Source organism: Neovison vison, chromosome 1 (assembly GCF_020171115.1).
Source record: "Neovison vison isolate M4711 chromosome 1, ASM_NN_V1, whole genome shotgun sequence".
Taxonomy (NCBI): domain Eukaryota; kingdom Metazoa; phylum Chordata; class Mammalia; order Carnivora; family Mustelidae; genus Neogale; species Neogale vison.
This window is the reverse complement of record NC_058091.1, coordinates 256,705,935-256,732,078: the sequence shown is the minus strand read 5'-3', so window position 1 is coordinate 256,732,078 and position 26,144 is coordinate 256,705,935. Positions and strand designations below refer to the sequence as shown.

The 26,144-nt window shown below is 35.1% G+C and overlaps 1 protein-coding gene across 7 annotated transcripts in view; it reads left to right on the top strand.

Annotated features, from left to right (window-relative positions):
• The window catches only part of RANBP17 (RAN binding protein 17), a 319,157-nt gene that overhangs the window by 19,896 nt on the left and 273,117 nt on the right, over positions 1-26,144 (top strand). For all 7 annotated transcript variants that reach the window (XR_006381540.1, XM_044229647.1, XM_044229637.1 and 4 more), the window contains 9 exons: positions 696-862; positions 5,186-5,251; positions 9,787-9,891; positions 11,305-11,470; positions 14,395-14,468; positions 16,832-16,951; positions 18,829-18,975; positions 19,585-19,757; positions 23,115-23,308. Coding sequence is in view for 6 of the 7 variants with exons in the window: in XM_044229637.1 (XP_044085572.1) it covers positions 696-862; positions 5,186-5,251; positions 9,787-9,891; positions 11,305-11,470; positions 14,395-14,468; positions 16,832-16,951; positions 18,829-18,975; positions 19,585-19,757; positions 23,115-23,308 (1,212 nt within the window). In the remaining variant the exon portion in view is untranslated. The remainder of the gene's footprint in view (positions 1-695; positions 863-5,185; positions 5,252-9,786; positions 9,892-11,304; positions 11,471-14,394; positions 14,469-16,831; positions 16,952-18,828; positions 18,976-19,584; positions 19,758-23,114; positions 23,309-26,144) is intronic.

Below are 26,144 nucleotides of genomic sequence, written 5' to 3'. Positions count from 1 at the left end.
CCATAAAAGTCACTGTGCTATGCATTGTTATGCAGTAAAATCACAGGGTTCAGGAGAGAAATAGGACATGGAAATAAAACTCAACTTCGTCAGTGACACATTAAAAAAAGAAATCTAATAGAAGGTTTAGTAGAGTTTTACACATATTAAATGGTTAAGAAATACTTAAATAGTAGAATAAAAAGCATTTTATCTTGAATATCTGAATTTTGTTTTTGGATGTGGACCTCAGAGGGTTGCAGTTTGTGAATCATAATGAAGTAGTGAAGGAAGATTATCTGAAATAGGATGGAAAAGTGTACAACCAGATAAGGCTGTGTGAGTCAGGTACCACGTGAGGTGAACTGAGACAGCTAGTAGATGTTTGAGGTGGCTGCATTTTGTATATGGTTTGCTTCATTTGGCCTGATAGCAGTTTTGTATTCACCTGGCAGTTTTTTCGACATGAAATCATGCAAAAACAAAAGTGACATTCTCATACACTCAAATTATCCCCTAATATTTAAATTGAATTGGAGCAAATTTCCTTTTCCAAAGTAAGCCTTGTAGCAGAAATGACTATTTAAGTAAGTATATATCTTGGAGAAAAGGATTAGCTTTTTGTCAAAGAATGTGTCATTACCAGCTGTTTTTCTTCACAAGATTCACATTATGTTACGGAAAAGTTCAAATGATCACAGAATATTTTCTTACAGGAAACTACATTCTTAATTATGTGGCATCACAGCCCAAGCTGGCGCCCTTTGTTATCCAAGCTCTAATTCAAGTCATTGCTAAAATCACTAAACTGGGATGGTTTGAGGTTCAGAAAGACCAGTTTATCTTCAGAGAAATTATTGCTGATGTGAAGAAGTTCCTTCAGGTAAGAAGGCATTATCACATTATTAGAACATCACTGGTTGGGTTTTTGTTTTTTGGGGTTTTTTTTTTTTTTTTTTTTTTTGGTTTAGAAAACTTCTTTTCTTTTCTTAAGTATGGTTTCTTCTGTGACTACCAGTACCATATTAATTATAATTTACTGTTTATCCTCTGGGCCCTTTATTTTTTATTGCCAGTAAATGAGCATCATGGCATTACAGAAGTTTCAGACAAGAAGAATGAACATTAAAATGTTAGAAAATACACAAAAATTAGAAAATTTCAAAAATACGTGTTCTGTCCTTTCTAACATGCATGTCTATGTACTACATACATACAAAACGGATCTAATATTTTTTGAGTATGATGTGATGCAATGCTCATTACATCTCTTTGAAGTGGATCTCACTTGCAAATGAGAAAACTGAGGCTTATGAAAGTTAAGTGAATTACATACGGTTGCAGAGTGACCTAGTAAAGCATAAAGCAAGCATTTCAGCAAGTTTTCTAACTTAAGGGATTCATATATTTAAATTTTGCATTAGACCGTATTGACTATGCTAGTTTCTTAAGGATATTTTTGACTTAAATGATTCAAGTTTTAGCATATGCACATTTAACCTGCGCAAATTCAGGTATTTTAACTGCAAAAAAATAAGAAAAAAGAAAAATAAGCAAGAGGACAGTCATATACACTGTGCTGGTGATTCTGCTTGCCATTCCACAGAGTAGTCTGTGTCCTGAGGTATGGTGTGGCAAACTTAAATCTGCTATTTCCAGTCTCTGCATGCCTCTTAGGATGCCCATCCTGCCTTGCTCAGTGTGATGCAGTTATTTAAAGATACATATTTTTTCATACAAACATTATCCCTAATTGCAAGAAAGGCACTTCAGCTGGTGCTCTGCTGCAGAAGCAGTGATCTGTTACAGTTCTTGAGGGAAAACTGGCAGTTTGGATTGAGAAATGGCTCAGTATTGGTTTATTGGCAATTAGAGGCAATTTGGATTTTCTGAGATTTTATTTCTTATGCAGTAAATCCCTGTGTAAGATGTAACTCTACCATGTAGTGCAATTCTAGAAACTTCAGAGTATGAAACACTAGACTACGATGCTTTCCTTTTATTCATATTGTTAAAACCCTGGTTAGCAAATATTTGATCGTCTAAAACTTCACAGGAATCCATGTCTTTTTAGCCCTGAGGTGAGCAGCCCTGGAGCAGAGGGATGGTTTGTTCAGTGACAAATGACTTCCTCACTCCAGAGTTATACTCGCAGTTTTGGCTAACAAAATAGCTGCCTTCTCTTGTTGTTTCTTTCTTTCTTTCTTTCTTTTTTTAAAGGTTTTATTTATTTATTTGATAGACAAGAGATCACAAGCAGGCAGAGAGGCAGGTAGAGAGAGAGAGAGCCCGCCAAGCAGAGAGCCCTATGTTGGGCTCAATCCCAGGATCCCAGGATCATAACCTGAGCGGAAGGCAAGAGGGTTTAACCCACTGAGCCACCCAGGCGCCCTCTCTTGTCGTTTCTTAAGATCACACACAGCTTAAGAATCATTAGTGTAGGCAAGAACCGACTTCAGAGTTTTTGAAAAATAAAATTAAGGTTGAAAACTGAATGGAATGAAGTCATTCTTGTTGGTTAACATTTCTCAAGCTCTCTTTCCAGTGGCTGGTAAGTTGAACTTAAGTTGAGCTTTAGTGTGTTCTTGTCAATTTTTGGAAAACAGAAGTTTAACGAAGTATCACAAAAGGAAGCACTTGTTTTCTGGGTATGACTTAACCTAACTTTGAGTCTTGAGAAAGGCATTTCACTTACTTGAATGGAAATGAGAAAAGAAACATGCGCTAAGTATGTTTCCCATAAATGTGAATGAGATTCTTAAAAAGCAGACTCAGGTCCTTGGCGCTCTTATTTTTAAAGTGTTTAATCAAGGGGCGCCTGGGTGGCTCAGTGGGTTAAAGCCTCTGCCTTCAGCTCAGGTCATGATCTTAGGGTCCTGGGATTGAGCCCCGCATCGGGCTCTCTGCTCAGCAGGGAGCCTGCCTCCCCCTCTCTCTGCCTGCCTCTCTGCTACTTGTGATTTCTATCTGTCAAATAAATAAATTAAAAAAAAAAGTGTTTAATCAAGGTAACGGGATTTGAGAAAATACTTGGGGAGTTTTAAGTAATCGAAAGCTACTAGGTCAGGGCAAGTAAAAAGTTTGAGCAACTATTTTTACTATGTCCAGATCCTCTACTGTCATAGATTATTTATGTCTAATAAATTTCTAGACAAAAGAGAAAAAAAAAACCCACTTTAATGTTTAAGTACTCAAATAGAGTACCCCATGGTTCCTTTGGGTATTAACAGCTTTTGTGAATTTTGTACTAAAAATTATTTTAAATTTGCTAAATCTTTAATGGCCTGAAGTTTTGTACATCTTCTTTTCCCTGTTATTGCAGTCTTACTGCTGCCACACTACAAACATTGATGGGCTTCTTTTCTACATACATACCCAGGAGAGCCTCCTGTCATCTCTGGCAGTGCTAGCCACATTACTGATTCACAGTGAAATAAGGAGCAGAATGTAAATCAGCGTGGTGCTTCCTTCACTGAGGAAGACTTGCTATGAAAAAAATGCCGGCTAAACTAAGCAGTGTACTTAGTAGAGACTTACAGGCTTATAATCTTGTACATACTGTTTTATCTCGTCCATCACAAATGAGTCCCAAGCCACTCTGAGACTAACACTGAGTTTGCAGATGACCAGTGGGCCATCAGGGAGCCTCACTTCGAGGAGCATTGACCTGGTGTGCTTACTCAGAGGGCTGATGCTTCAGTAACCGGAAATGTGTAGCCTAGTTCAAACAGTTGAGATTGTTGTGAAGGGCCATAAAGAAATAAAATGCAAAAATTATGGGATGTGTCCTTTGTTTATTTTTTTATCCTAAGATAATAAATAGAAGGAATGACCAACTATAAAATTCAGACCTGAAAAACTTGTGGGGCCTTGGGTGGCTCAGTCAGGTAAGTGTCTGCCTTCAGATCAGGTCATGATCCCAGGGTCCTGGGGTTGAGCCCTTTCTTCGGGCTCTCTGCTCAGCAGGAAGCCTGCTTCTCCCTCTCCCACTGCCTGCTGCTCCCCCTGCGTGTGTACTCGTGTGCTCCCTCTCTCTCTCTGAAATAAATAAATGAAATCTTAAAAAAAAAAAAAAAGACTTGAAAAACTTGTAATCTGTATTATTTCTTTTTATGATTACACTATAATTGAATTTTTTTGCTCAGTGGGTTAAAGCCTCTGCCTTCAGCTCAGGTCATGATCCCAGAGTCCTGGGATCAAACCCCATATCAGGCTCTCTGCTCAGCAGGGAGCCTGCTTCCCTCTCTCTCTGCCTGCTTGTGATCTCTGTCAAATAAATAAATAAAATCTTAAAAAAAAAAAAAGATTTATTTATTTGTGTAAGAGAGAGAGAGAGCATGTGTAGGGAGGGGCAGAGAGAGAGGGAGAAAGGTAATCTCAGGCAGACTGTGCAGGGCTTCATCTTACAACCTTGAGCTCATGACCTGAGCTGAAATCAGGAGTCGGACACTCAACTGACTCAGCCACCCAAGCATCCCTGGATGTTACTTTTTTAGTTTTTATACTTACAATGTGATTTTGCAGTAGGGTAATTTGTTAGTGAAATTGCATGTAAAACCTGAATTTTGATTTGAAGGAAGTTTTTGAGATTAAATTGGGAGCTGATTAAATTAAAAACGTTATGAAGGCTATGAAACTGTATACCATATTGATAGTTTGTATTAATTACCCCAATGCATTGGACGCTTTAGACGCCTTCATTTTAGATATCATAATAAATGCATACACATGTGCTATTAAATAATATTAAAAAGGCCTAAGTGATCTTATGTGATATTAGATTGAGAGATTTAGATTAGTTTCTAAGCTATTTATTATTTATTGAGTGCAGCTATCTCAGCAGCCTTCAAGCAGATTTATAGAACTAAAGAGCAATTTTTGTTCAATCTTATGGAGTCTCATGAAAACTATTAAACTCTCGTATTTTAAGGTTTAGTTTAATATAAAATGCTATAAACATTTTTTAGAGTATTTAGCATTTCTAGGGTAGGTGAGCTTTTTTCCTCACTCAGCTCTGTGTGTACCTAAATTTATCCTTCAAAAAATGAACTCAAAATTATTTTTGTAGACATCATAAATTTTTTTTACATATTTTAGTAGATATATTATTCGAAAATGTGATGTTTCAGTATTTGATTATTTGTTTACACATTAAGAACCAATAATATGTCTCTACTTAGGGTACACTTGGTTGTTTTCTCCATAGGGTACTGTGGAGCACTGCATAATAGGAGTAATAATCCTCTCCGAGTTGACTCAGGAAATGAACCTGGTAAGCCTTCCATCTAATAGTGACGTGAAGTTTACTAAGTAATGCTGATTCTTTCATATAAAATGTTTGTGTAGCATAAAACTCTGAATAATCAAGTTTTTTGTGTATTTTATTGGTGGGATAATTGGGTATTAGAACACTTACTGAAAGTAACAGAAATAGTGTAAGGTACTGCAAGGAAGAGGGAATTAGACATGGTCCTTGCTCCATGACTACTGGTGAATTGTCCTTTCATCCTCTCTATATAGTAATACACTAACCATAAGAAAGAAATTATATGAAAAGAAACCTTTATTTGTTTACAAATAAAAGACAAGCAGTTTGGTGAATGGATTCTCAACAATGGGTACACAGCACGACTCCTCAAAGAATAGGCCAGTTGGCACTGGGCCACTTGGTGGCATGAATTTCCACCCTGTACAAGGAGTTTCCAGAAGCCGTGCTTCCCCCCAACAGTGCCTTTATGAGCTCAGCAGCTGAGCACATTGTCACCTGTTTTTGCTCACTTTTGTACTTAGCCTGGTTCTAAACAGAACAAAAGCAGAAGTTAGGTTCTCTGTGGGATAATGTTAAAGGGGAGTAGAGGTAGTGTTTATATTTTAAAACTCTTGTCATGCAGTAGTCTGCGTGTGTGTGTGTGTGTGTGTGTGTATTGAATATGAAGAGCTTGCATACCCAGGACTACTTACCAGCTCCCTTTAGAGTGTCAGTATAGTTCTGTACATAAAAAAATCAGCCAAAACGACTGTTTTCAACTTGTGTTCAGTCAGGAATTAGAGAATATTTCTAGTTTTATTGGGTGCTTATCTTAAATTTAAAGTGATCCCTTATGTTATCACAGACCTCACTCCCTGACTTCTCCACCCCCAGTGCGTAACAGTTTCTCCCCTGTGGCTATGTACCCATATCCATTTGTCCCACAAAGGAACCAGTATAGAATTGTGCGTTTCAGTTATTGGACATGTTCTATTAGTCTCCATCAGTCTGGAAAAATTCCTCAGTCTTTCTCTCACTTTTCATGACCTTAACATTTGTGAAAATTACAGGCCAGTTTTGTGAAATGTCCCTCAATTTGGGATTGTCTGATGTTTCTTTATTATTAGATTCGGATTAGGCATATTGGTTAGGAATATCACAGAAATGATACTGTGATCTTCTCATTTTCTCCAGTCAGGAAGTGCATGATTTGATTTGTTATATTACTAATGATGTTTACTTTGGTTACTTGATGAAAATGGTCTCCTTCTCTAATTACAGATTTATTTTTTTCTCCCTTGTAAATAATAACTACTTAATACAAAATACCCATTCCTCATCAGATGTCCAATTTATTCACTTATTTATATCAATATGCATTCCTGGCTTCCAATTGTATTTAGTAGGTTATAGTTTGTTACTGACATACTTTCATGCTCTCATTTTGCCAGATTTGGCCAGTAGGAACCCTTTTAAGCTTGCTTCCATGTCCATTTGACATTTACTCACCAGTCTTTGAATATTTTCTTCCTTTTTGGACAGGATGTTCTAGGCTTATCTTGTATATAACCAAGTGCTTTTGAAAAAAGCTTCAAGGTCTAAAGTATGATTTTGATTTTGTATGGTAAAAAAAAAATATGGCTTTTGTGGATACGTTTTACTTGGTCTAATTTTATGGCATTTACAGTTTGAAGAAGCACTTGGTAAGTACTTCTGACCAGGCAGCAGGGAGATCTACAGTGCATGGTGAAAATCAGACACTATCATTATTAAATGTGAACCAGGCAAATTCATGTAATGTCAATAACAAGATGTATTTTTTAAGAAAAAATATCTAAACTTGAGGTTTCCTAAAAGAGGATTATATGCAATCTTGTTTTTTTTCAAAGCCAAGCCTATTGTTTCTACTGTTCCTGGAGGATATTCAGTATATACTCATCAAGAAGTATAATATCCTTTATCTATATTGTAGAGACATGGGTATACATTAGACAATAGATGCACAGTCCCTCTTCTCAAAAAACTGGATATCGGTGAATAAAACAAGTAAAATAAGCAGGGTAGGCCTTAAAGATAACTGAAGTAAGACCTGGATTTGTACTTTAGCTCTATTGCTTACTGCTTTGGACAAACTTCTAAATGTCTTTAAACATACAGATTTACACTCTGTTAAGTGAGAATGACACCTTCCAGGATCTTAGTAAGATTAGATAAACTACTAGCTCAGGGCCTGGTATGTACAAGTGCTCCATAAGAGTTTCTTCTGTTTGTGTTATAATATGGTAGTAATGAGAGGTTGGCCTAAGATAGTGTGCCTGTAACCTTTAATTTTCATATGTTAGAAGAGGATAATATATTTTTCACAGGCTATTTTAAGAAGTGAAATAATATGTGAAGAGTACTTCATAAATTACAATTGCAGTACTATATGCTATTATTAATTTGTATTAAGGAAAAATTTTTATATATTGAGGGAAATATTATAAGAGAAACAGACTGAAGTTTGGTTTAAAAGAAAAGAAGAATGCTGGAAATGCTAATTTGAATCTTACCTATTGATTATGTTATGCCCGAGTTTTCATGTCTGAGAGACCACCGACGAGCCGAGCACTGAAGCAATCGCATGAGGGTTTATTTGACAAGCTTAAGGTTGGGCCCAAGTATACCCGACACAGCGGAGTAGGGACTTGGACCCTGAGGTGATATGCTTTCGCCTGGGCCTAAGTATAATACCCGACACAGCGGAGTAGGGACTTCGACTCTGAGGTGACATGCTTAAGCTTGGGCCCAAGTATACCCGATGCTGCAGAGTAGGGACTTGGACCCCGAGCCAGATTACAGTCAGAGTTTTTAAAGGCAGAGTAGGGGTGAACTTGGCAGTGGGTGAGGACAAAGGAGGTTATGGATGATGGAAGTCTCTAAGGAATTTTGGAAGCGAGGTTTCCAGGACCTTGAGGGGCTAGCTGTTGTCTGGGGGAAAAATTATTCATTACCAATAACAAAAATCTTCTTGTGAGACCCTTTAGATGTGTATCTGTGGGTCATATGCTTGGGAATGATCGCTGACACTATCTTGGAGGTTTAGAGATAAAGTTTCACATTTTCTCCTATCAAGTGTCCTTGTTAGTGAGATTTAGGTTTAGAAGAAATTTAACTTTATTTACATTTCCTTCTGCCTCAGCCTCCTTTAGTTTTATGTTGGGGAGGGCGACATTAGGGCTTAAGAAACTGAGTTATTTGCCTCTGAAAATTGTGCTATTGTTAAGATAGCTTCTTGGTTGTAAATCTCTAGGACATTGGAAAACCAAGGGAGACTCCTGTCTTGCAGGATTGTGATCTCTGCAAGTTAACTATTTGCTTTTCCCCCCAGGGCAGCCAGAGGTAACCGAGGAATGTCACACATACTACCGAGGGGAGGGGAGCGGGTGGAGAGGGGGTGCAAGGTGCCAGCCTCTGCTTTGCCAAGATAGCTGTACTTATGTCAGGGCTAGACTCGAGGTGGGTACAGCCTTGTTTTTCTTGGCTTCCACAGTTACAGATTCCAGTAACTACTTTCTGTAATCACTTCTGTTATGTTTCATGTTTCTATAAGTAAATGTGGCTTTAAATATAGTCTAAATTGTTTGATGGAGCTTAGGAAGTATCAGATAATCAATTCTGAGCTCACTGATTTTTTTTTTAACTGTGTTTAAGCATTAGCAAAGAAAATGGTTTATTTTCTTTTTCCAAATAGCAAAAGGAGTGCTGTAGCAACTCTAGCCCATGGTGTTAATAGTCATTTGGGTATCAGACTTCAGCTTTGTTTGCTGTTTGCTGTTAATAAATGGAAGTATTAATGGCATTAATAGTATAGTTTTGACCATATCATATTTTAGATTAGAGGCTTAAGAACTACTCTTCATAAATTTATTCTTAATAGTTATATATCGGTAACTAATAAATATTCAGAGGGAATGTACTGTTGCTTATATACGAAGATTTCTGGTTGTTTATTTTTTCCGCCTTGGTTTCTTTTTAAAACACCAAGGATATATGAACCAATGACATTTTTGTTGTATATAGAAATACTTACTTTTATATGAACAGTTTTTCTGTAATTGATTAACTGATTCACAGAAAGTTAAAATTTGAAGATTATTTTAGGGATTCTTGTTTTACAGGAGCAATCTGAGCTGAGGAACAGAGAAATTATTGCTTACCTAATATGAAATGGTACATAGTACAGGAGTTGATAGTCTTAGGATCCATCTGTTATTTTATAATCTGTGTTCATATTACCTCTGAAAGTGTGATCAATTCTGGCTTCTAATTTTGGGATTGGTATGGTTAGAAAGGGCAATGAATTGAAACTGTCCAGAAACTTGCGTTTTGCCAATGGTGGGTCTGCCATTAACTCTGTGAGGGACATTAAGCAGGGCACTTAGCCCATAGATTTTTAAAAGCTCTCTTAACTCTGTACTTGATGCTTCTTTAATCATTATTTCCATTCCTTTTTTTAGTAAATTTTTGCTTTGCTGTTTGCTAAGTCTGGTTAAATAAATTTATCTTGATCTTTTTAGGTTGATTATTCTAGACCTTCAGCAAAACACAGGAAAATAGCTACCTCATTTCGTGATACTTCTCTCAAAGACATTTTAATGCTAGCATGCTCTCTTCTAAAAGAGGTAAGTTTTTAAATAATTCAATATCCCACTTAGAGTATTAGGAAATTTTAAGTTTCAGAAGAACTTCAATTGAATACCCCTTCCCCAACCCTTATTCTGCCTTTTCAAGATTTACTGTGAGCAATCTTAATTTAGGTACAGTAGATTTCCGCAAGTCTGTAAGAGGTTCCAAAAAATTCACTTTTATTTACCAGAAATATAATAAAACAAAATCTAAAGGGAATTCAGTAACTTATCTTTAGGTAGTTTCACTGTCTTCCTACTACTGCTATAGATTATTTATTACAGAAGCTAATTGAGACTTAGTGTCTTTATTTTTGTTTTCTGTATTTTAATGGGATGCAGATGAACAATGAAATGGCCTAATTCATCAATTGTCAGTATTCATAGGTAAGCCAAGACAGTTGACTTTAATAATTTGTTTGGGAAATTATATTTTCCCATTTGCTACTTGGTGCTCTCTGGAATATTAGGGATAGTACAATTAATAATTATATTGTGTTTGCTTGTAATATAGGGATTCCGTCATGTGGTTCAAGCTTTTAAATTGGACTAATATAGCGTTTCCTAAAGTATGTTCCAGGAAGTACCTGTTTCTAATTATTTCAGTTCTCTAGATAGTAACAGGATGCTGCAGTAGGCCGGTCTGAAAGACCCTCTATTATTTTTTTAAATTTTGCATTTGTATGAAAAATTTTAGCATATGCAAAAGAAGGTTGAAGAGTATAATGAGCTCCCTTGGACCCATTAACCAGTTAAGCAGTAATAACTCCGGACCAGTCTCTTTTCTTCTCTGTACTTTTCAAACGACTCTTTGTCTTCGTGTTATTCTTGAAGCAGAATCCCAAATTTTAGTTATCACTTCTTCCACAGGTATTTCGCAATGTGTCTTTAGGAGATAATCTATTCTGCCTGTGTCAGAATAGACTTTTTGTTGGGGGGAGGTAGGGTGTGGTAAGGATTGTTCTCCAGAGCAATCTTAGACTCATGCAGCTCTGACCTTTGTTAACTGAATATGATCATTTATACTAAAGTTCCCCACTTGAAGAATATTATATTTCCGGCTTGTTCTAAGCAGCCTTTGGTCTAAAATAGATCCCCCAAATTTATACGTTCTTGCTGAGTACAGTATTTGTCCTAAAGTTCTTTTTATAACTTTTTAGAAGGTGGCCTACAGTTTGCAGTTAAGTGTCAAAGGTCTTATTCTCATTTTAGAAAATAAAATTTTGAAAATAGTCTATTGTAGATTTTTGTTGATAGTGATTTTACAACTTTTTCTGACATAAACAACAACATAACTTTGCAGACTTTTCTTCCTAATTCTTATTTGGCATTGAAAAGTGATTTAGTGAAGTGACAATTTGTTGATTGATGTATTTCATGAAGTTTTACTTGACTTTCACCTTTTTTCAGGTGTTGGCCAAACCCTTAAATCTTCAGGATGAAGGTCAACAAACTCTAGTAATGCAGGTCTTGAAACTGGTCCTCAACTGCCTTAGCTTTGACTTCATTGGCAGTTCGGCAGATGAATCTGCAGATGATCTTTGCACAGTGCAGATTCCAACAACCTGGAGAACAAGTAAGAAGAAAGCTTAGTGAGGGATGGTCAGAGTCAAAGGCGCAGAATTAAACAATATAGTTGCCAAATGTGCAGTTACCTCTAGTTTTTGTTAGGCAGTCAAAAAATTCAAAAAGATTTGTAACACAGGGTAGCTGCCGATACCCTGTATTGAAATCTGCTTTCCTTACTTCATATCATGGGAGCTTCCATATTTTAATATTGGAAAATAGGAAAGCTAGCTCTAGAGTTAGGGGAAAAACAGGTTTGGGAGTGAAAATGAAGAGTTCTGTTTTGAAAGTTTTAGATGAATAGAGTGAGAGAGGATATAACACAGAGAAACTGTATTTTTCAAAGTTAGAAGGAGAATGAATTAGAATAACGGACTTAGCAGAGCAGAATTGCAGCTTACTTCCTTATAGAGAAGGATACCAAGAAAAAAAGCAAGCTCATTTGCTCTCACACATTTCAGAAAGGTGATGGCACTAGGGTATGCCTACAGTCAGAGGTGAGGTGAGGACTAGGGCTTGGTAAAAAAGTCTGTATTCTGCTCAAAGTCCCCAGGATCTTCTCTCCCACCTGTGTAACTACCAACTTTTCATTTCTCTTCTCTGTGTGCCCTTTCCCCTTACTTCCCAAGACTAGACCTTTTTGTCCTCAAGAAATTAAACTGGGTATTTAGGATAACAGATATAGGAGGGGAACACCACAATTTTGTGAAAACTTCTAATATGGAAAGCAGAGATTAAAACAATTAAAAGGGATGTAGTATTCTTAGTATCATGATGAATACATGAACCAACAAATGCAATAAAAATTGCACATACTACGCATAAACACAGACACACACCTGTATGTACACATGAGTGCATGTAAAAATGGGAAAAATGAATAAGATTGATGGATTGTATCAGTGTGGTTTCCTGATTGTGATATTCTGCTGTAGTTTTGCAAGAATTTACCATTGGAAGAAACTAAGTAATGGGTGCATGGGGTCTCTATTATTTCTTGCAACTGCATATGCATCTGTAATTATCTCAAGAAGCTTTTTTATAAAGGGAGAGCTTAGTAGAAACAAAGTGAAGAGTAGAAGTAAACTTCCAAAAAGTATACTTAATATCCCCAGGGAAATTAAAAAAAAAAGGTAACACATCCTTGAAACAAGATTAGTATTTTTTTAGTTTTATTTATTTATTTGAGAGAAAGAAAGAGAGAGAGAATGCATTGTGGGGAGGGATAAAGAAGGAGAAGAGAAAATCTCAAGCAGACTCCCCACTGAGCATGGAGCCCCAATGTGGGGCTTGATCTCATGACCCAGAGATCATGATTTGAGCCAAAATCAAGAGTCAGACACTTAACCAGCTGAGCCACACAGTTGTTCCAGAATTAGATATTGTTTTATAAAGGAAAGTTCAGAGAATGTTCCAAATATAAAAGACAGTTGCTTAAATAAAACACTTAATAAAAGGTTGGAAGATAAAGTTAGGGAAATAGCCCAGAAAGTAGAACGAAAAAGCAAGGAGAGATTTGATAGGAGAAAAATCTACAAGAATATCAGAGCGTAAAATTAGGAGAGCTGGCATCTGACTACTAGGAGTTTAAGAAAGAGAATAGAAAAAAAAAAAGGAGAAGAAGAAGAAAATTTGCAAACAAATAACACCAAAAAAAAGTTCTTGACACTGAAACATAAAATTTCGGATTGAAAGATCCCATGAAGGGCACATAGTAATGAATGAATAAAAGAAACACTAAGCTTCATAATCATAATCATTTCAGAGTAATAGTGATAAAAGGAAGATCCTGAAATCTACCAGAAAGGAGAAGTCACCTACAAAGGACTGGGGTCAAGAACAGCATTAGACTTCTCAGCATCAGCACTGGAAGCCAGAAGACAATGGAGTAGTATCCCTAAACTTCTGAAGGGAAATAATTTTCAAACTAGACTGAAATTTTCAAGCATAAGGTAGAATTAAGACATTTTCAGACATGCCCATCTTCCTGGAATTTATCCCTTATGTGTTTGCTCTCAGAAAGTTACTTGACAAAAAAACCATGGAAGATGAGGGGTTTGTGAAAAGGGAGTTTCAAAACAAGATGACAATGAACAGACATAGAAAGAAGATAATTATATAAGAAATTTAGGAACAAGTTGAAGGCTCTAGGAGATGAGGTAAGAAATTATAGGTTATTTGATGCTACTGATCACGTGGAAAATGGTATGAAGAACATTTTACAAATCTGTCAGAATATTTGGAAAGTATTCGTGACAGATATACAACTAAGCACAGAAAAGATGCTATGATTAAATCCAGAGAGTGTTAGAAATAAGATCATAGTGTACTCCTTGGCTCAGCTGTTAACATTACTTACACAGCCATAATAAAGATAAACACTTAGAATTGATTTAATCACAAATTGTTAAAATAGCGGATAGATTTTGAAAGAGGTCAGGTTGTGGTAGATGCTCCAGCCTCATAGCTTATAACAAATTCATTTGATGTTTAAGGTAAAACAAAGAAATAGTCATATAGCACGTTATTTGGAAATACATATGTAAGTGTAGATTAAGAGTTGAAAGGTAGTTGGAATGGGGTAGGGTATAGCTGTTTTTTAAGATACACTTTTTATTAGTGTTTACTTTTTGATACTGTTTGGCTTAAATGTTTATATGACTAATACAGATGAAAATGGTAAGAAGATTCTTCAAGTAAGAACTGTAGATGCTACATAGAAATAAGGAACATTTTAGCTAATTAGTTTCTATCTCTGTATTCTTTCATCTTTCAAAGGACAATAGCTAGGAATTAAAAAGGAATTAAGCCTAACTGATAAGAGTGGCCACATGGAGAGGTCTTTGAGTTCTTGTTTGTGTGCTGATGTCTTACTGTTCACATTAAAATAACTGAATGGAAGTAATGGTATTAGAAAAAAATTTTTTTTTCCAGTTTTCCTGGAACCAGAAACATTGGATCTTTTCTTCAATTTGTATCATTCACTTCCACCACTACTGTCTCAGTTAGTAAGTAAAAATCATTATTTCATTAAAAAGTACTTGCAATCTTTATCTAAGGGTGGTATCTATTTTAGTGTAAAAAGTCCGATTTATATTCTTGATTGGGTTCGCCTCTCAGAAGAAATGCTTTTTTACATCCCCTGGGATTTATGTTACTTGAGCTATTTGTCAGATTCTGACCATAGGTTTCCTTTTCGTGGGTGAACCCAGGACCTCTAGCTGTTGGTTTAGCTCTTTCCCAGAGCCAGGAAAGCTTGTCACCCTTTAAGTGTACTTTCCTTTCTACCCAGTCCCCACCCCTTCTTCCGGGTCTCAGTCCGGTAATTGGCCACACCTTCGTTTATTTTCCCTTTTCCTTCCCTCTCTCAAATTATCCCTTAATCCTCCCTTCCCTAGGCTGGCCAGGCAGCCCACATCAGTGTATCTGAATGAGAAACAAAGGGGATCTGCTCATGTAATTTTGTGTTCATCACTCCACTTGTTCATTTATTTTTTGAATTAAATTATTTTGTGTGCTTAAAAATCTTAAAACTCTTTGGTTTTATAGTAACTTTGAGAATGTGAACCCCATCTTTGTAGAACCTAAAACAGAGACCAGGCAAGACTGAAAAAAGAAAAAGAAAAAGTTGTCAGTTTAATATCTAAGCTTCTAGAAGTAAAGTTGGAGGATTCTGATATTGCCATTTCCTGAAAAAACATGTTCCAGATTTGAAGTACAGATCAGTGGTGTGTTTGTTTAGAAATGTTATTACCTAGAAGGGGAGAATAGATTTGCAAAAATACTCTCTCCCCTTCTTTTTTTTTTTTTTTTTAAACATGTCTGTTCTTCAGTTTTAAGGTGGTGGTTTCAGCCTTCTATCTTTTTTTTTTTTTTTTTTTTTTAAGATTTTATTTATTTGACAGAGGGAAATCACAAGTAGGCAGAGAGGCAGGCAGAGAGAGAGAGAGGAAGGGAAGCAGGCTCCCTGCTGAGCAGAGAGCCCCATGAGGGGCTCGATCTCAGGACCCTGAGATCATGACCTGAGCCAAAGGCAGAGGCTTAACCCACTGAGCCACCCAGGCGCCCCTCAGCCTTCTGTCTTTTAACCAGAATAATTTTGTTTTTAGTTATTTAAAAACCATGTTTTCATGTACAGTTATGTTTTGCAATAACATAAGCTACTGGCACTTAAAAAATTAAGTGTAAAACAACTGCTTTAAGAGAAAGTAACTAACATTTATTGGGCCTGCCCTATTATATAGTGCTTATCTCCCTTCATCCTCACAGTGGTCCTGCAAGGTAAGTATTACTATCCTCACTATGTTGACAAGGAAACAGACCCAGACTGGCTAAGATAAATTTATTAGGGTAGCAAACTAAATAATGAAACTGAGACACAAACCCAGATGTTTTTGGCCCCCAAACACCAGTGGTTCCCAAACCTTCAGTATATCAGAATTGCCTAAGGAATTTTTTTTTTTTTTTTTAAACAGTAAGGACAGCGGCAAACTGGAGAACATCTAAAAGGCCATACTCTGATTCTTGTCGCTGTTCTCCCCTTTTTTAAGAGAGCCAGACATTATTTAATATCTCTTCATTAAAATATTTAAATCTTAACAGCCAATTCTAATTTTTTTATAAAGTTGGCAAACATGTGGACCAAAATAAAACCTATGAGGGCCTGTTTGGCCTGAAAAGCTGCCAACTGTGGGCCTCTCACTTAATGATCAGACAGACTCCAGTGGTTTTCAGTAGTAGAATTAAGACCCCAAGTAGTGAAATTGTCTGGGAAAGTATTAACTTTTAGAAGATAACTAGACCATTTTTGTAGAATAGCTAATGTTCCTAGCAGCATTCTCCAAATTGCTCCTCAACTTTTTAAAGAATGGTATGGATAAGATGTACTATCACCACATAAATTGGGGATATAATGGATTAAGTGAAGTTATACCAAGTTACACAAAAGCAAAGATTTCCCACTTGCAGGATACTACCGTACGTAGTATACAGTATTTCTCAAACATAGTCTACCACAAAACCATCTTTTATTTTCTGTAGAACAACTGTTTTATTGGTTCATGAACAGAGCTGGGCAGCAGAAGCAATTGGGAGTCTTTGGAGTATATGCCTCCCTAGGTTGCTTTGGCATATTTAACATAGGAAAATATATTAGAAGAGAATACAGATGAATAGAAATTTTAGTGGTGGGGTTGAAGAGTGATGGGTGGTGGTGGTGGTTGATGGTGTGTAGCTTTCATTATTTCTGGATTCTGTAGTACTTTTCTATTATTAAAATTAAAAAATACTTTTTAATATAAAGACAGTGTTCCTTACATGTGGCGATAGTTACTTTTAAAATTGAAATGAATTTTGTTGTTCCTATTTTTAGGCACTTTCATGTTTAGTTCAGTTTGCTTCTACAAGAAGGTCCTTATTTAGCAGTCCTGAACGTGCCAAGTACCTTGGTAATTTAATTAAGGGAGTAAAAAGGATACTTGAAAACCCTCAGGTATTTATGAAGTAATTTAATTAATACTTAGTATGTAGAAATACAGTTTTTCTGCTGAAAGGTGTAATAAATTCGTGACTTGATTATGATTCTGGAAGGAAGCATGAAGTATCACATCCATCTTCCTTAGATCTCATTTGTAGTAGAAACCGGCAGTTTCAAAAAATAGGTGCTTTCCTGACAGACTTCTGTGTTCTTCCTTTTTCACTTTTTCCCATTCTTTTAGATGAATAAGAATAGAAGGTATATATCCTGTGATGCTTCTGCTTTATACCATTGTGTCCTGCATTTCTTTGCTTATACTTCTTATGTTATTTATTACTTCAGAGTCATAGCTACCTTCTGAACTATAAGACTTAATATAAATCTGAACGTTAATATTGGATTAAGTGGCTTTGAATTATGAGATAATGTCTTTTTGCCCTCTTGTGGACAAATAAGAGTTTGTAGATTTAAAAAATCTATACATTAACTTGCAAAGCTTCAGTAGCAATATTCATTCCAGAGAATTGCAAAGCCATTCTTAATTAGGATTTGGCTGCCTAGATAAAACTTTTTGTTTTACTTTTTATTTTGTTTTTGGTTTAAAATATATGTAATGAAAGTACGGATTTTAAGAGGTTAAATGCTTTAAGGGGATTTATCTGTCTCTTATTACTAACTTTTGAGGGGACATAAAATATTTGTATATAAAGAAAATGTGATTGCTTAATAAGGAGCAGTTATTTTGTAGGTCATTCTCAAGAGTGTTTTAGTATTTTGTGTGTTATGCTTTTATATTTCCAATGTTAGCGCAGTCATGAAATATACATGTTTTGTTGATAAATGGGATTTTACTAATATACTTTAAATTTTTAGTAGTTTAAGTCACTGTCATCAATCAGTATGTGGAAAATAATATTTTAATATAAAATAATTGTTTTAATTGGTTTTCCAAAATCCTCATGTTCATGTTTCATGTTTGTAAAAGTTAGTTTGAATATTATATTATTTTAGAGTTAAAAACATATTAGAAGACCTATGAGTATGAAGTACCTTATTGTAATTAGACTCTATTTTATATTTTCATGGTGTTCATATGAATGAAATTTCTTAGAAACTTTCAGTACTAAACAGACACTTTTTGAATTCTCTTTCATGCCATCTGCAATACAAAGGGTTTGAACTTTTGTAAAGATGACACTTGTACTTAGTCCTCAAGGAGCTTTCATAGACAACTAGGGACCTCTTTCTTGGTCTTTCCTTTTAACCTTTCTTTCCTCAAGATTACCTCTTTGTCTTTTAGTACTTCTGTTAAACTTTCTGCCCTTTCTGCGTTAATTTATTTGAATGACTCTGCTTAGGGACCAGAAGTTGCTTGAGGGCACAGTGTCTATAGGAACTCAGTAAATATTTGTTGAATTCGAAGAAATTTCTGCTTGTGTGCACAAATACCATTTTAACTTCAGTTCACCTGTATCACTTTTTTCCAGGGTTTCAAGAACCCATTCTGAATTTTCATCATAAATATTTCTCAAGTCTTCTGTTAACTTTTGTTTAAGCTTCAGTGTGCGTGCACCTGGGCGCGCACACACACACGTACATACACATGCAAATTTTTTGTGTGATACAGTGGGTTCCCAAATATAATTTAGTCATCCCAGTGCAAAGCTTCTTCCACATCCTCTACTTTGGATTTCTTATGAATCATTCATGAAAACATTAATTTCAACAGGAATCATTTGCTTTATTTCATTAATAATCTACCCAGTTGATACAGAGTACCAATGAAAACTGGAAAACTTAATAAAATACTCTTGGAATTTTATTGACAGGTTATTAGCTTGGTTTGTTCTTAAGTTTTTTTTAAAAGTCTTTCTTTTTGTCTTAAAATTTAGGGTTTGTCTGATCCAGGTAATTATCATGAATTTTGCCGATTTCTGGCTCGTTTAAAGACAAATTATCAGCTGGGAGAATTAGTTATGGTGAAGGAATATCCTGAAGTTATCAGATTGATTGCTAACTTTACCATTACTAGCCTACAGGTAAATAAAAATACATAATTGGTATTAAACAGATAATTTTAAAAACAATTTCTTGGTAAGATTTGGTGGGGATTTTTAATATTTGTTACTATTCTCTACTAAAAATACTTACTCAAGGATTTTAAGTAAAAGTTTACTGGAACATATTTTATTAAAAAATTAGATCTAGACTATCTGAATATCTAATAATTGAAGGATGAATTGAGAAGCTATAATAAACTGTGAAGAAATAAAAGCATTTTTTACAGATTTTTGGGGGGGAAGATTTTTATAAGTTTGGGGGGGAGGTTTTAAAACCACATTTTCTGCATGATTTCAACTCTGGAAAGTAATCATGGAAAGAAAATTAGAAGGAAGTAAACTGACATTTTAATAGTCCTCATCTTGGGTGGTAGAAGAATGAGAGATTGTTGGATTCTTCTTTATGCCTTTTTGCATTCATAAAATTTGCTATGTTGAATGTTCATTGGCTATATAATTAGATTAAAAGTTAATTTTAAAGTGTGTTTAGTAATTTGTCAAAAAAATCTTTTTAGTAATTTTGTCTTTGTAATTCTTATTCTAGGAAGATATGTCATTTTAAATAACATATGCTTTATTTCTTTGTAGCATTGGGAATTTGCTCCCAACAGTGTTCATTATTTATTAACTCTGTGGCAAAGGATGGTAGCATCAGTGCCTTTTGTGAAATCAACTGAACCCCACTTGTTAGACACTTATGCACCAGAAATCACGAAGGCCTTTATCACTTCTCGGTTGGAATCTGTTGCCATAGTTGTGAGGTATTGAAAACTAAATGTTTCTGTTGTGTTTATATCTTTGCATCTTGGAATTTAAACATTTGAAGTGTAATTTGCCTAGTGTAAAACCACCCTTTTTAGTGAACAGGTCTATGAGTTCTCATAAGGATATACAGTTGTAGAACTACCTTACAGTTAGGATAGAGTATAGTTCCATCAACCCAGAAAATTCTTTTGTGTCCCTTGTAATCATCCCTTTTTCCACCCTCAGCCTCTGGCAATTACTGACTTGTTGTTTTCCTGTAGTTTTTGCCTTTCCAGAATGTTGTGTAGATGAAATCCTATGGTATGTGGTCCAGCTTCTTTCACTTAGCATAATGCATGTGAGACTCCTCCATGTTGTATCAGGAGTTCTTAAAATATATTGCTGAATAGTATTTCATTTTATGGATGTATCACAGTTTATTTAACCATCTGCCTGTTGATGGACGTTTGGGTTTTTTCTGTTTTTGTCAATTATGAGTAAAATAGCTGTAAACATTCCTAAACAGATTTCTGTATGATAGTAGGTATAGAAGTAAATACCTTAGGTGCGAGATTTCTGGGTTGAATGGTAAGTATATGTTTCTCTTTAAGAGAAACTGCCAAACTGTTTTCAAAGGGCTGTATCATTTTGCCTTCCTACCAGCAATGTATGAGATTCAATTGCTCTTTATCCTCTTCAGTACTTGATATCATCAGTTTTTGAGAATTTTAAGAATTTTAATCGTTCTAATAGGTATGTAGTGGTATCTCATTTTGACTTAAATTGCATTCCCTTAATGACCAGTAATGTTGAGCATCATTTTACATGCTTATTTACCATTTGTATTGTTTGGCAAGGTGCCTGTTAAATTTGTTGCTCCCTCTTTTTGAATTGGGTTGCTTATTTAGATTTCGAAGGTCTATATAGTCTGGTCACAAGTCTTTTTATTGGATGTATTTTGTAAATATTCTCTGTCAGTCCATAGCTTGCTTTTTCATTTCCCTGACAGTTTTTTTGGAAGAGCAGAAGTTTTAGACTTTAATGAAGTCTGATTTATCCATTATTTTTTTCTTCTAGAGGTTTTACAGTTTTAGAATTTACATTTATTTCTCTGATCCATTTTGAGTTAATTTTTGCATATGGTATGAGGTAAGGCTTGACGTTGGGTTTGTTTTGTTTTTGCTTTTGCTTTTTTTGTTTTTAATGGATGGTCAATTATTGTAGAAAAGACTGTCTTCTCTCCATTACATTGCCTTTATTCTCTTCAAAAATTAATTGACCGCATACATGTGCTTTCTGGACTCTGTTTTCATTAATCTATGTGTTTCTCCTTCTACCAGTACCTTGTCTTGAATACTGTGGCCTTAATAGCTTTCAAATCAGGTGTATGAGTCTTCTCCCTTGGTTTTCCCTTTCCACGATCGCTTTGGCTCTTTTACTTCCTTTGCTTTTGCGTGTAAATTTTAAATTCATCTTGTCAGTTTCCACCAAAAAATCCTGCTGGAATTTTGACTGGAATTATTTTAAATTTGTAGATTAATTTTGGGGAAGAATTGTCTTCTCCGCAGGATCAATTCTTTAGTCAGTGAGCAGATTTTTTTTTTTTTAATTTTTATTTATTTTTTAAATTTCTTTTCAGTGTTCCAGGAATTCATTGTTTATGCACCACACCCAGTGCTCCATGCAATACATGCCCTCTTATAATACCCACCACCAGGCTCACCCAACCTCCCACCCCTACCCCCTCCAAAACCCTCAGCTAGTTCTTCAGAGTCCATAGTCTCTCATGGTTCATCTCCCCCTCCAGTTTCCCCCAACTCCCTTCTCCTCTCCATCTCCCCATGTCCTCCGTGCTATTCCTTATGCTCCACAAATAAGCGAAACCATATTATAATTGACTCTCTGCTTGACTTATTTCACTCAGGATAATCTCTTCCAGTCCTGTCCATGTTGATATAAAACTTGGGTATTCATCCTTTCTGATGGAGGCATAATACTCCATAGTGTATATGGACCACATCTTCCTTATCCATTCATCCGTTGAAGGGCATTTTGGTTCTTTCCACAGTTTGGCGACTGTGGCCATCGCTGCTATGAACATTGGGGTACAGATGGCCCTTCTTTTCACTACATCTGTATCTTTGGGGTAAATACCCAGTAGTGCAATTGTAGGATCATAGTGTAGCTCTATTTTTAATTTTTTTGAGGAATCTCCACACTGTTTTCCAAAGTGGCTGCACCAACTTGCGTTCCCACCAACAGTGTAAGAGGGTTCCCCTTTCTCCACATCCTCTCCAACACATGTTGTTTTGATTTGAATCTCCCTGATGGCTAGTGATGATGAACATTTTTTCATGTGTCTGTTAGCCATTTGTATGTCTCCATTGGAGAAGTGTCTGTTTGTATCTTCTGCCCATTTTTTGACATGATCATCTGTTTTGTGTGTGTTGAGTTTGAGGAGTTCTTTCTAGATCTTGGATATCAGCCAAGTAATGTAGCCAAGTAATCAGTCTGTAATGTCATTTGCAAATATCTTCTTCCATTCCGTGGGTTGCCACTTTGTTTTGTTGACTGTTTCCTTTGCTGTGCAGAAGCTTTTGATCTCGATGAAGTCCCAGAAGTTCATTTTCGCTTTTGTTTCCTTTGCCTTTGGAGACATATCTTGAAAGAAGTTGCTGTGGCCGATGTCGAAGAGGTTACTGCCTATGTTCTCCTCTAGGATTCTGATGGATTCCTGCCTCACGTTGAGGTCTTTTATTCATTTCGAGTTTATCTTTGTGTATGGTGTATGAGAATGGTCGAGTTTCATTCTTCTACACATAGTTGTCCAATTTTCCCTGCACCATTTATTGAAGAGACTGTCTTTGAGGTTTATCTTTTAATTTAATTAGCTCTTTGGTGTTTCTTTTCCTCACTAGTGATTTCTTTCCTTCCTGTTGTATTCAGCATTCAGATTTTACATATGTTTAATTAGATTTAATTAATTATTTTTTTTCCGGTGCCTTTGGAAGGTACAGTTTTTTAAATGTCAATTTCCAATTGTTCATGGCCAGTATTTCATGGCTAGTGATACAGTTGGATTTTATATATTGACCCTGTATGCTAGGACCTTGGTAAACTCTTCTGTCTGTAAGAGGTAATAGCGCGCGCGTGTGTGTGTGTGTGTGTGTGGTTTCTTTGGGACTTTTGTGTATAGAATCATGTCATCTTCAAATATAGAATTTACATTTACATTTTATTTCTTACCTTCCAATCTGTTTGTCTTTTTGTTTCTTTATCCATGGTAGAATTTTTATTTAACATAAAGTTTATTTGTGGTGAATAATAGCGTATCACATTCTAATGTTGTCTGCAAACTTATTCTGTATTTGCAGAGATAATTTAGATGATCCACTGGATGATACTGCTACTGTGTTTCAGCAGCTGGAGCAGTTGTGCACTGTCAGCAGATGTGAATATGAAAAGACATGCACTCTTCTTGTACAGTTGTTTGACCAAAATGCTCAGAATTACCAAAAGCTTCTGCATTCACCTTCTGGAATAACTGTGGACAAGGCAATTCAGGAAGGTCAGTACATTTTATATGACTATGTATGGTATTATGTTGAATTTTAAGTAGCTTTTCATTAGTCACTTCAGTAATTTTGCTACAGATTATTTTTATGTATTTCCCCCAAATCCTCGTCTTCTAATAAGCCATTAATTTTATTAACCTTCTGGGTGTTTTGTTTGCTTGATGGTTGGTCAGTTTTTAGTTTTCCTTTATAAGATACATGGGAACTGTGCCTCTGGAATGACCATCAAAAAAAGCTGATAATGGTATTTGAGTAGAGTTCACTAACTTGTAACTGTCTTTTAACTAATCATGTTTCCTTCTTTGCTATAGTTTACTATAAATTCAGAGCCCAATTTCATGCAATAAAAAATTGTATAAGACTTCATTATGGTTTTGCATCTGTGTATTAGCTTTCACCATGGCTTTGGTTTATCATTCTATTTTAATTCCTTGATTTTCTTATTATTTTTCTTTAAGTGTTTATTGAGGGAGGATTTATTTATTGAATATGTCTCTTTAAACCCTTTCAGGAACATAGCAGGGAATAAAATTTAAGTAAATACATTTTTCATACTTTAAAAAAAATTAAGTGAATATGAGAATGGAGTTGGCTCTATGTATTTCTAATAGGAGACCTTTTAATTATAGTTGCAGAATTTTTTTCTTTTCTGTTTCTTTCTTTCATCGTTTCAGAAAGGTAATGGTAAAGAATGATAGTCACACTCTCAATGATTTCCTATCTAAATGCTTTTTAAACAATTGTTTATAAGATTTTACATTTACTAATATCTTCTTAAAATGCCTTTTATTATGTTTTTGTTTTCATTTTGTGAGTCACATTGGAAAACTGCTACTGGGCTAGATAGTGGAGTAAGTAGGTAACCTTCTCCACTGCAAATGTTTTCTCTTATTAAGATCTCATGATTTATAAATTAAATTGAGTAGCAGTTTTTTTTTGCAGCATTTAGTCTTGTCATGATTGATTTCTTCTTTCAGTAGAGTTTTGAAAATGATTAAATATTAAATACATACAAAAGGTTATTTATATATTGAAACATAATGACTAGCAATAACAGCACCATCACACAGACTAGGTCAGTATCAGTATCTTTGCCATTCCTGTTCTTTATCCAAATCTGTCCTTCCTACCGGCAGAAAATACTTGCAGACTTGAGTTTGTGTTTATCAATTGGTGCCTTTTATTATTCATAGTATTACTCCATATATATGTATATATATATTATGTGTGTATATATATCTATATATTCTGAAAATAATGGATGGTTTTGCAAATTTCTGAACTCTATATAGCTGGAATGAGACTGTGTTCCTCTACAACTTGCTTTATTTTTTTTACCCTCAATGTTACATTTATGAGAGAGTGTGTTGATGCTATGGCTATAGTTCCTTCATTTCAAATACCAAATTTATTTATGCATTTTCTTGTCTGTAGATACTGTGTTTTTCCTGTTTTTTGCTGATACAATGAGTACCGCTGTAAAGATTATTGTATGTACCTATTACATAGTTAGTTTCAGTAGGTGATGCCAAAGCAGTTTATAGAGTGATTTACTCCTTTATATTCCACCTACCCTCATCTAGATTTTTGCCAGCAGCTCATAATGTTAGACTTAAATTTTTACTAGCTGAGATACTATACCTCATGGGTATTTTAGTTTTTGTGATTCCTGTAATTATTAATGAAGTTTAGTATTATCTTATGTTTGTTGACTCTTGTGTCATTATCAGTGATATATATATATATATTCATGATTTTTGTTCTTTTTCTCCTCACCATTTGGGTTGTTAGTTTTTCTCTTACTTATTGAATTCTTTATGTATTTTTGACACTAATCCTTCAGTTATTTGAATTGTACATGTTGTCCCCAAGTTTGTGCTCTATCTTTACATATCATATTAATGTGTCTGTTCTCTTAGTTATTTTTCATACCAAACTTCATTTGAATTAATTCACCTAATCTTTTTGAGGAGGTAATATAAGCACATCATCTAGAAAACATAAATTAAAATATGATCTGTTTCAGCTCCCTGTCTATTCTCTTGTTCTTCACTCTAAGTAGCCATTCTTACTAGTTTTGCATATATTTTCAAAGTTTCTGTATGCATATACAAACAATTACGAATTTATAAATTCTTATCCCCCTTTATTTACTTTGGATGTGGCATACCACCCTTAATGTTCTGTTTCTGCCTTTTTTTTTTCATTTAATAATGTATTTTATAGTTATTTTCAAGCCAGTATATGGAGAATTCTTTTTTTATAGATGCATGATTTCATACGTATCATTTTGTGTAATTTATTTAACCATTCTGTCCACCACTGAAAGTCATTTGAGTTGTCACCGTCAGCTATTAAAATTAATTCCACATATATTAACGACATACATATGTCATTTTACATGTCTGCAAATATATATATATAAATAAGATAAATTCCCAGGGTAGAACTACTATTGGGTAAAGGATAAATGTATTTATAACTCTTACAGATACTGCCAGATTACTCTTGGTAAGGACTATGTCTGTTTACCTGTTCATCAACTCTGTGGGAGTGTTTCCTTATTGCCTTCACAGGGTAATTTACCAACCTCTTGAATTCCTAGCAATTCTTGTAGGTGAAAAATGGTTTCTCAGTATAATTTAACTTTCCATGTCAGTGCAGTTAGGCATTGCTTAAATTTATTTAAGAGCTATTTAGTCATCTCTTTCTGTAATGACTTATTTATTTCTTTACTCTTTTTTAAAAATTGGGTTGTTGGTCCTTTTCTCATTGATTTTTTTTTTTTTTAAACAGCTCTTTGTATTTTAGAAAAATGAGCTCCTTGTC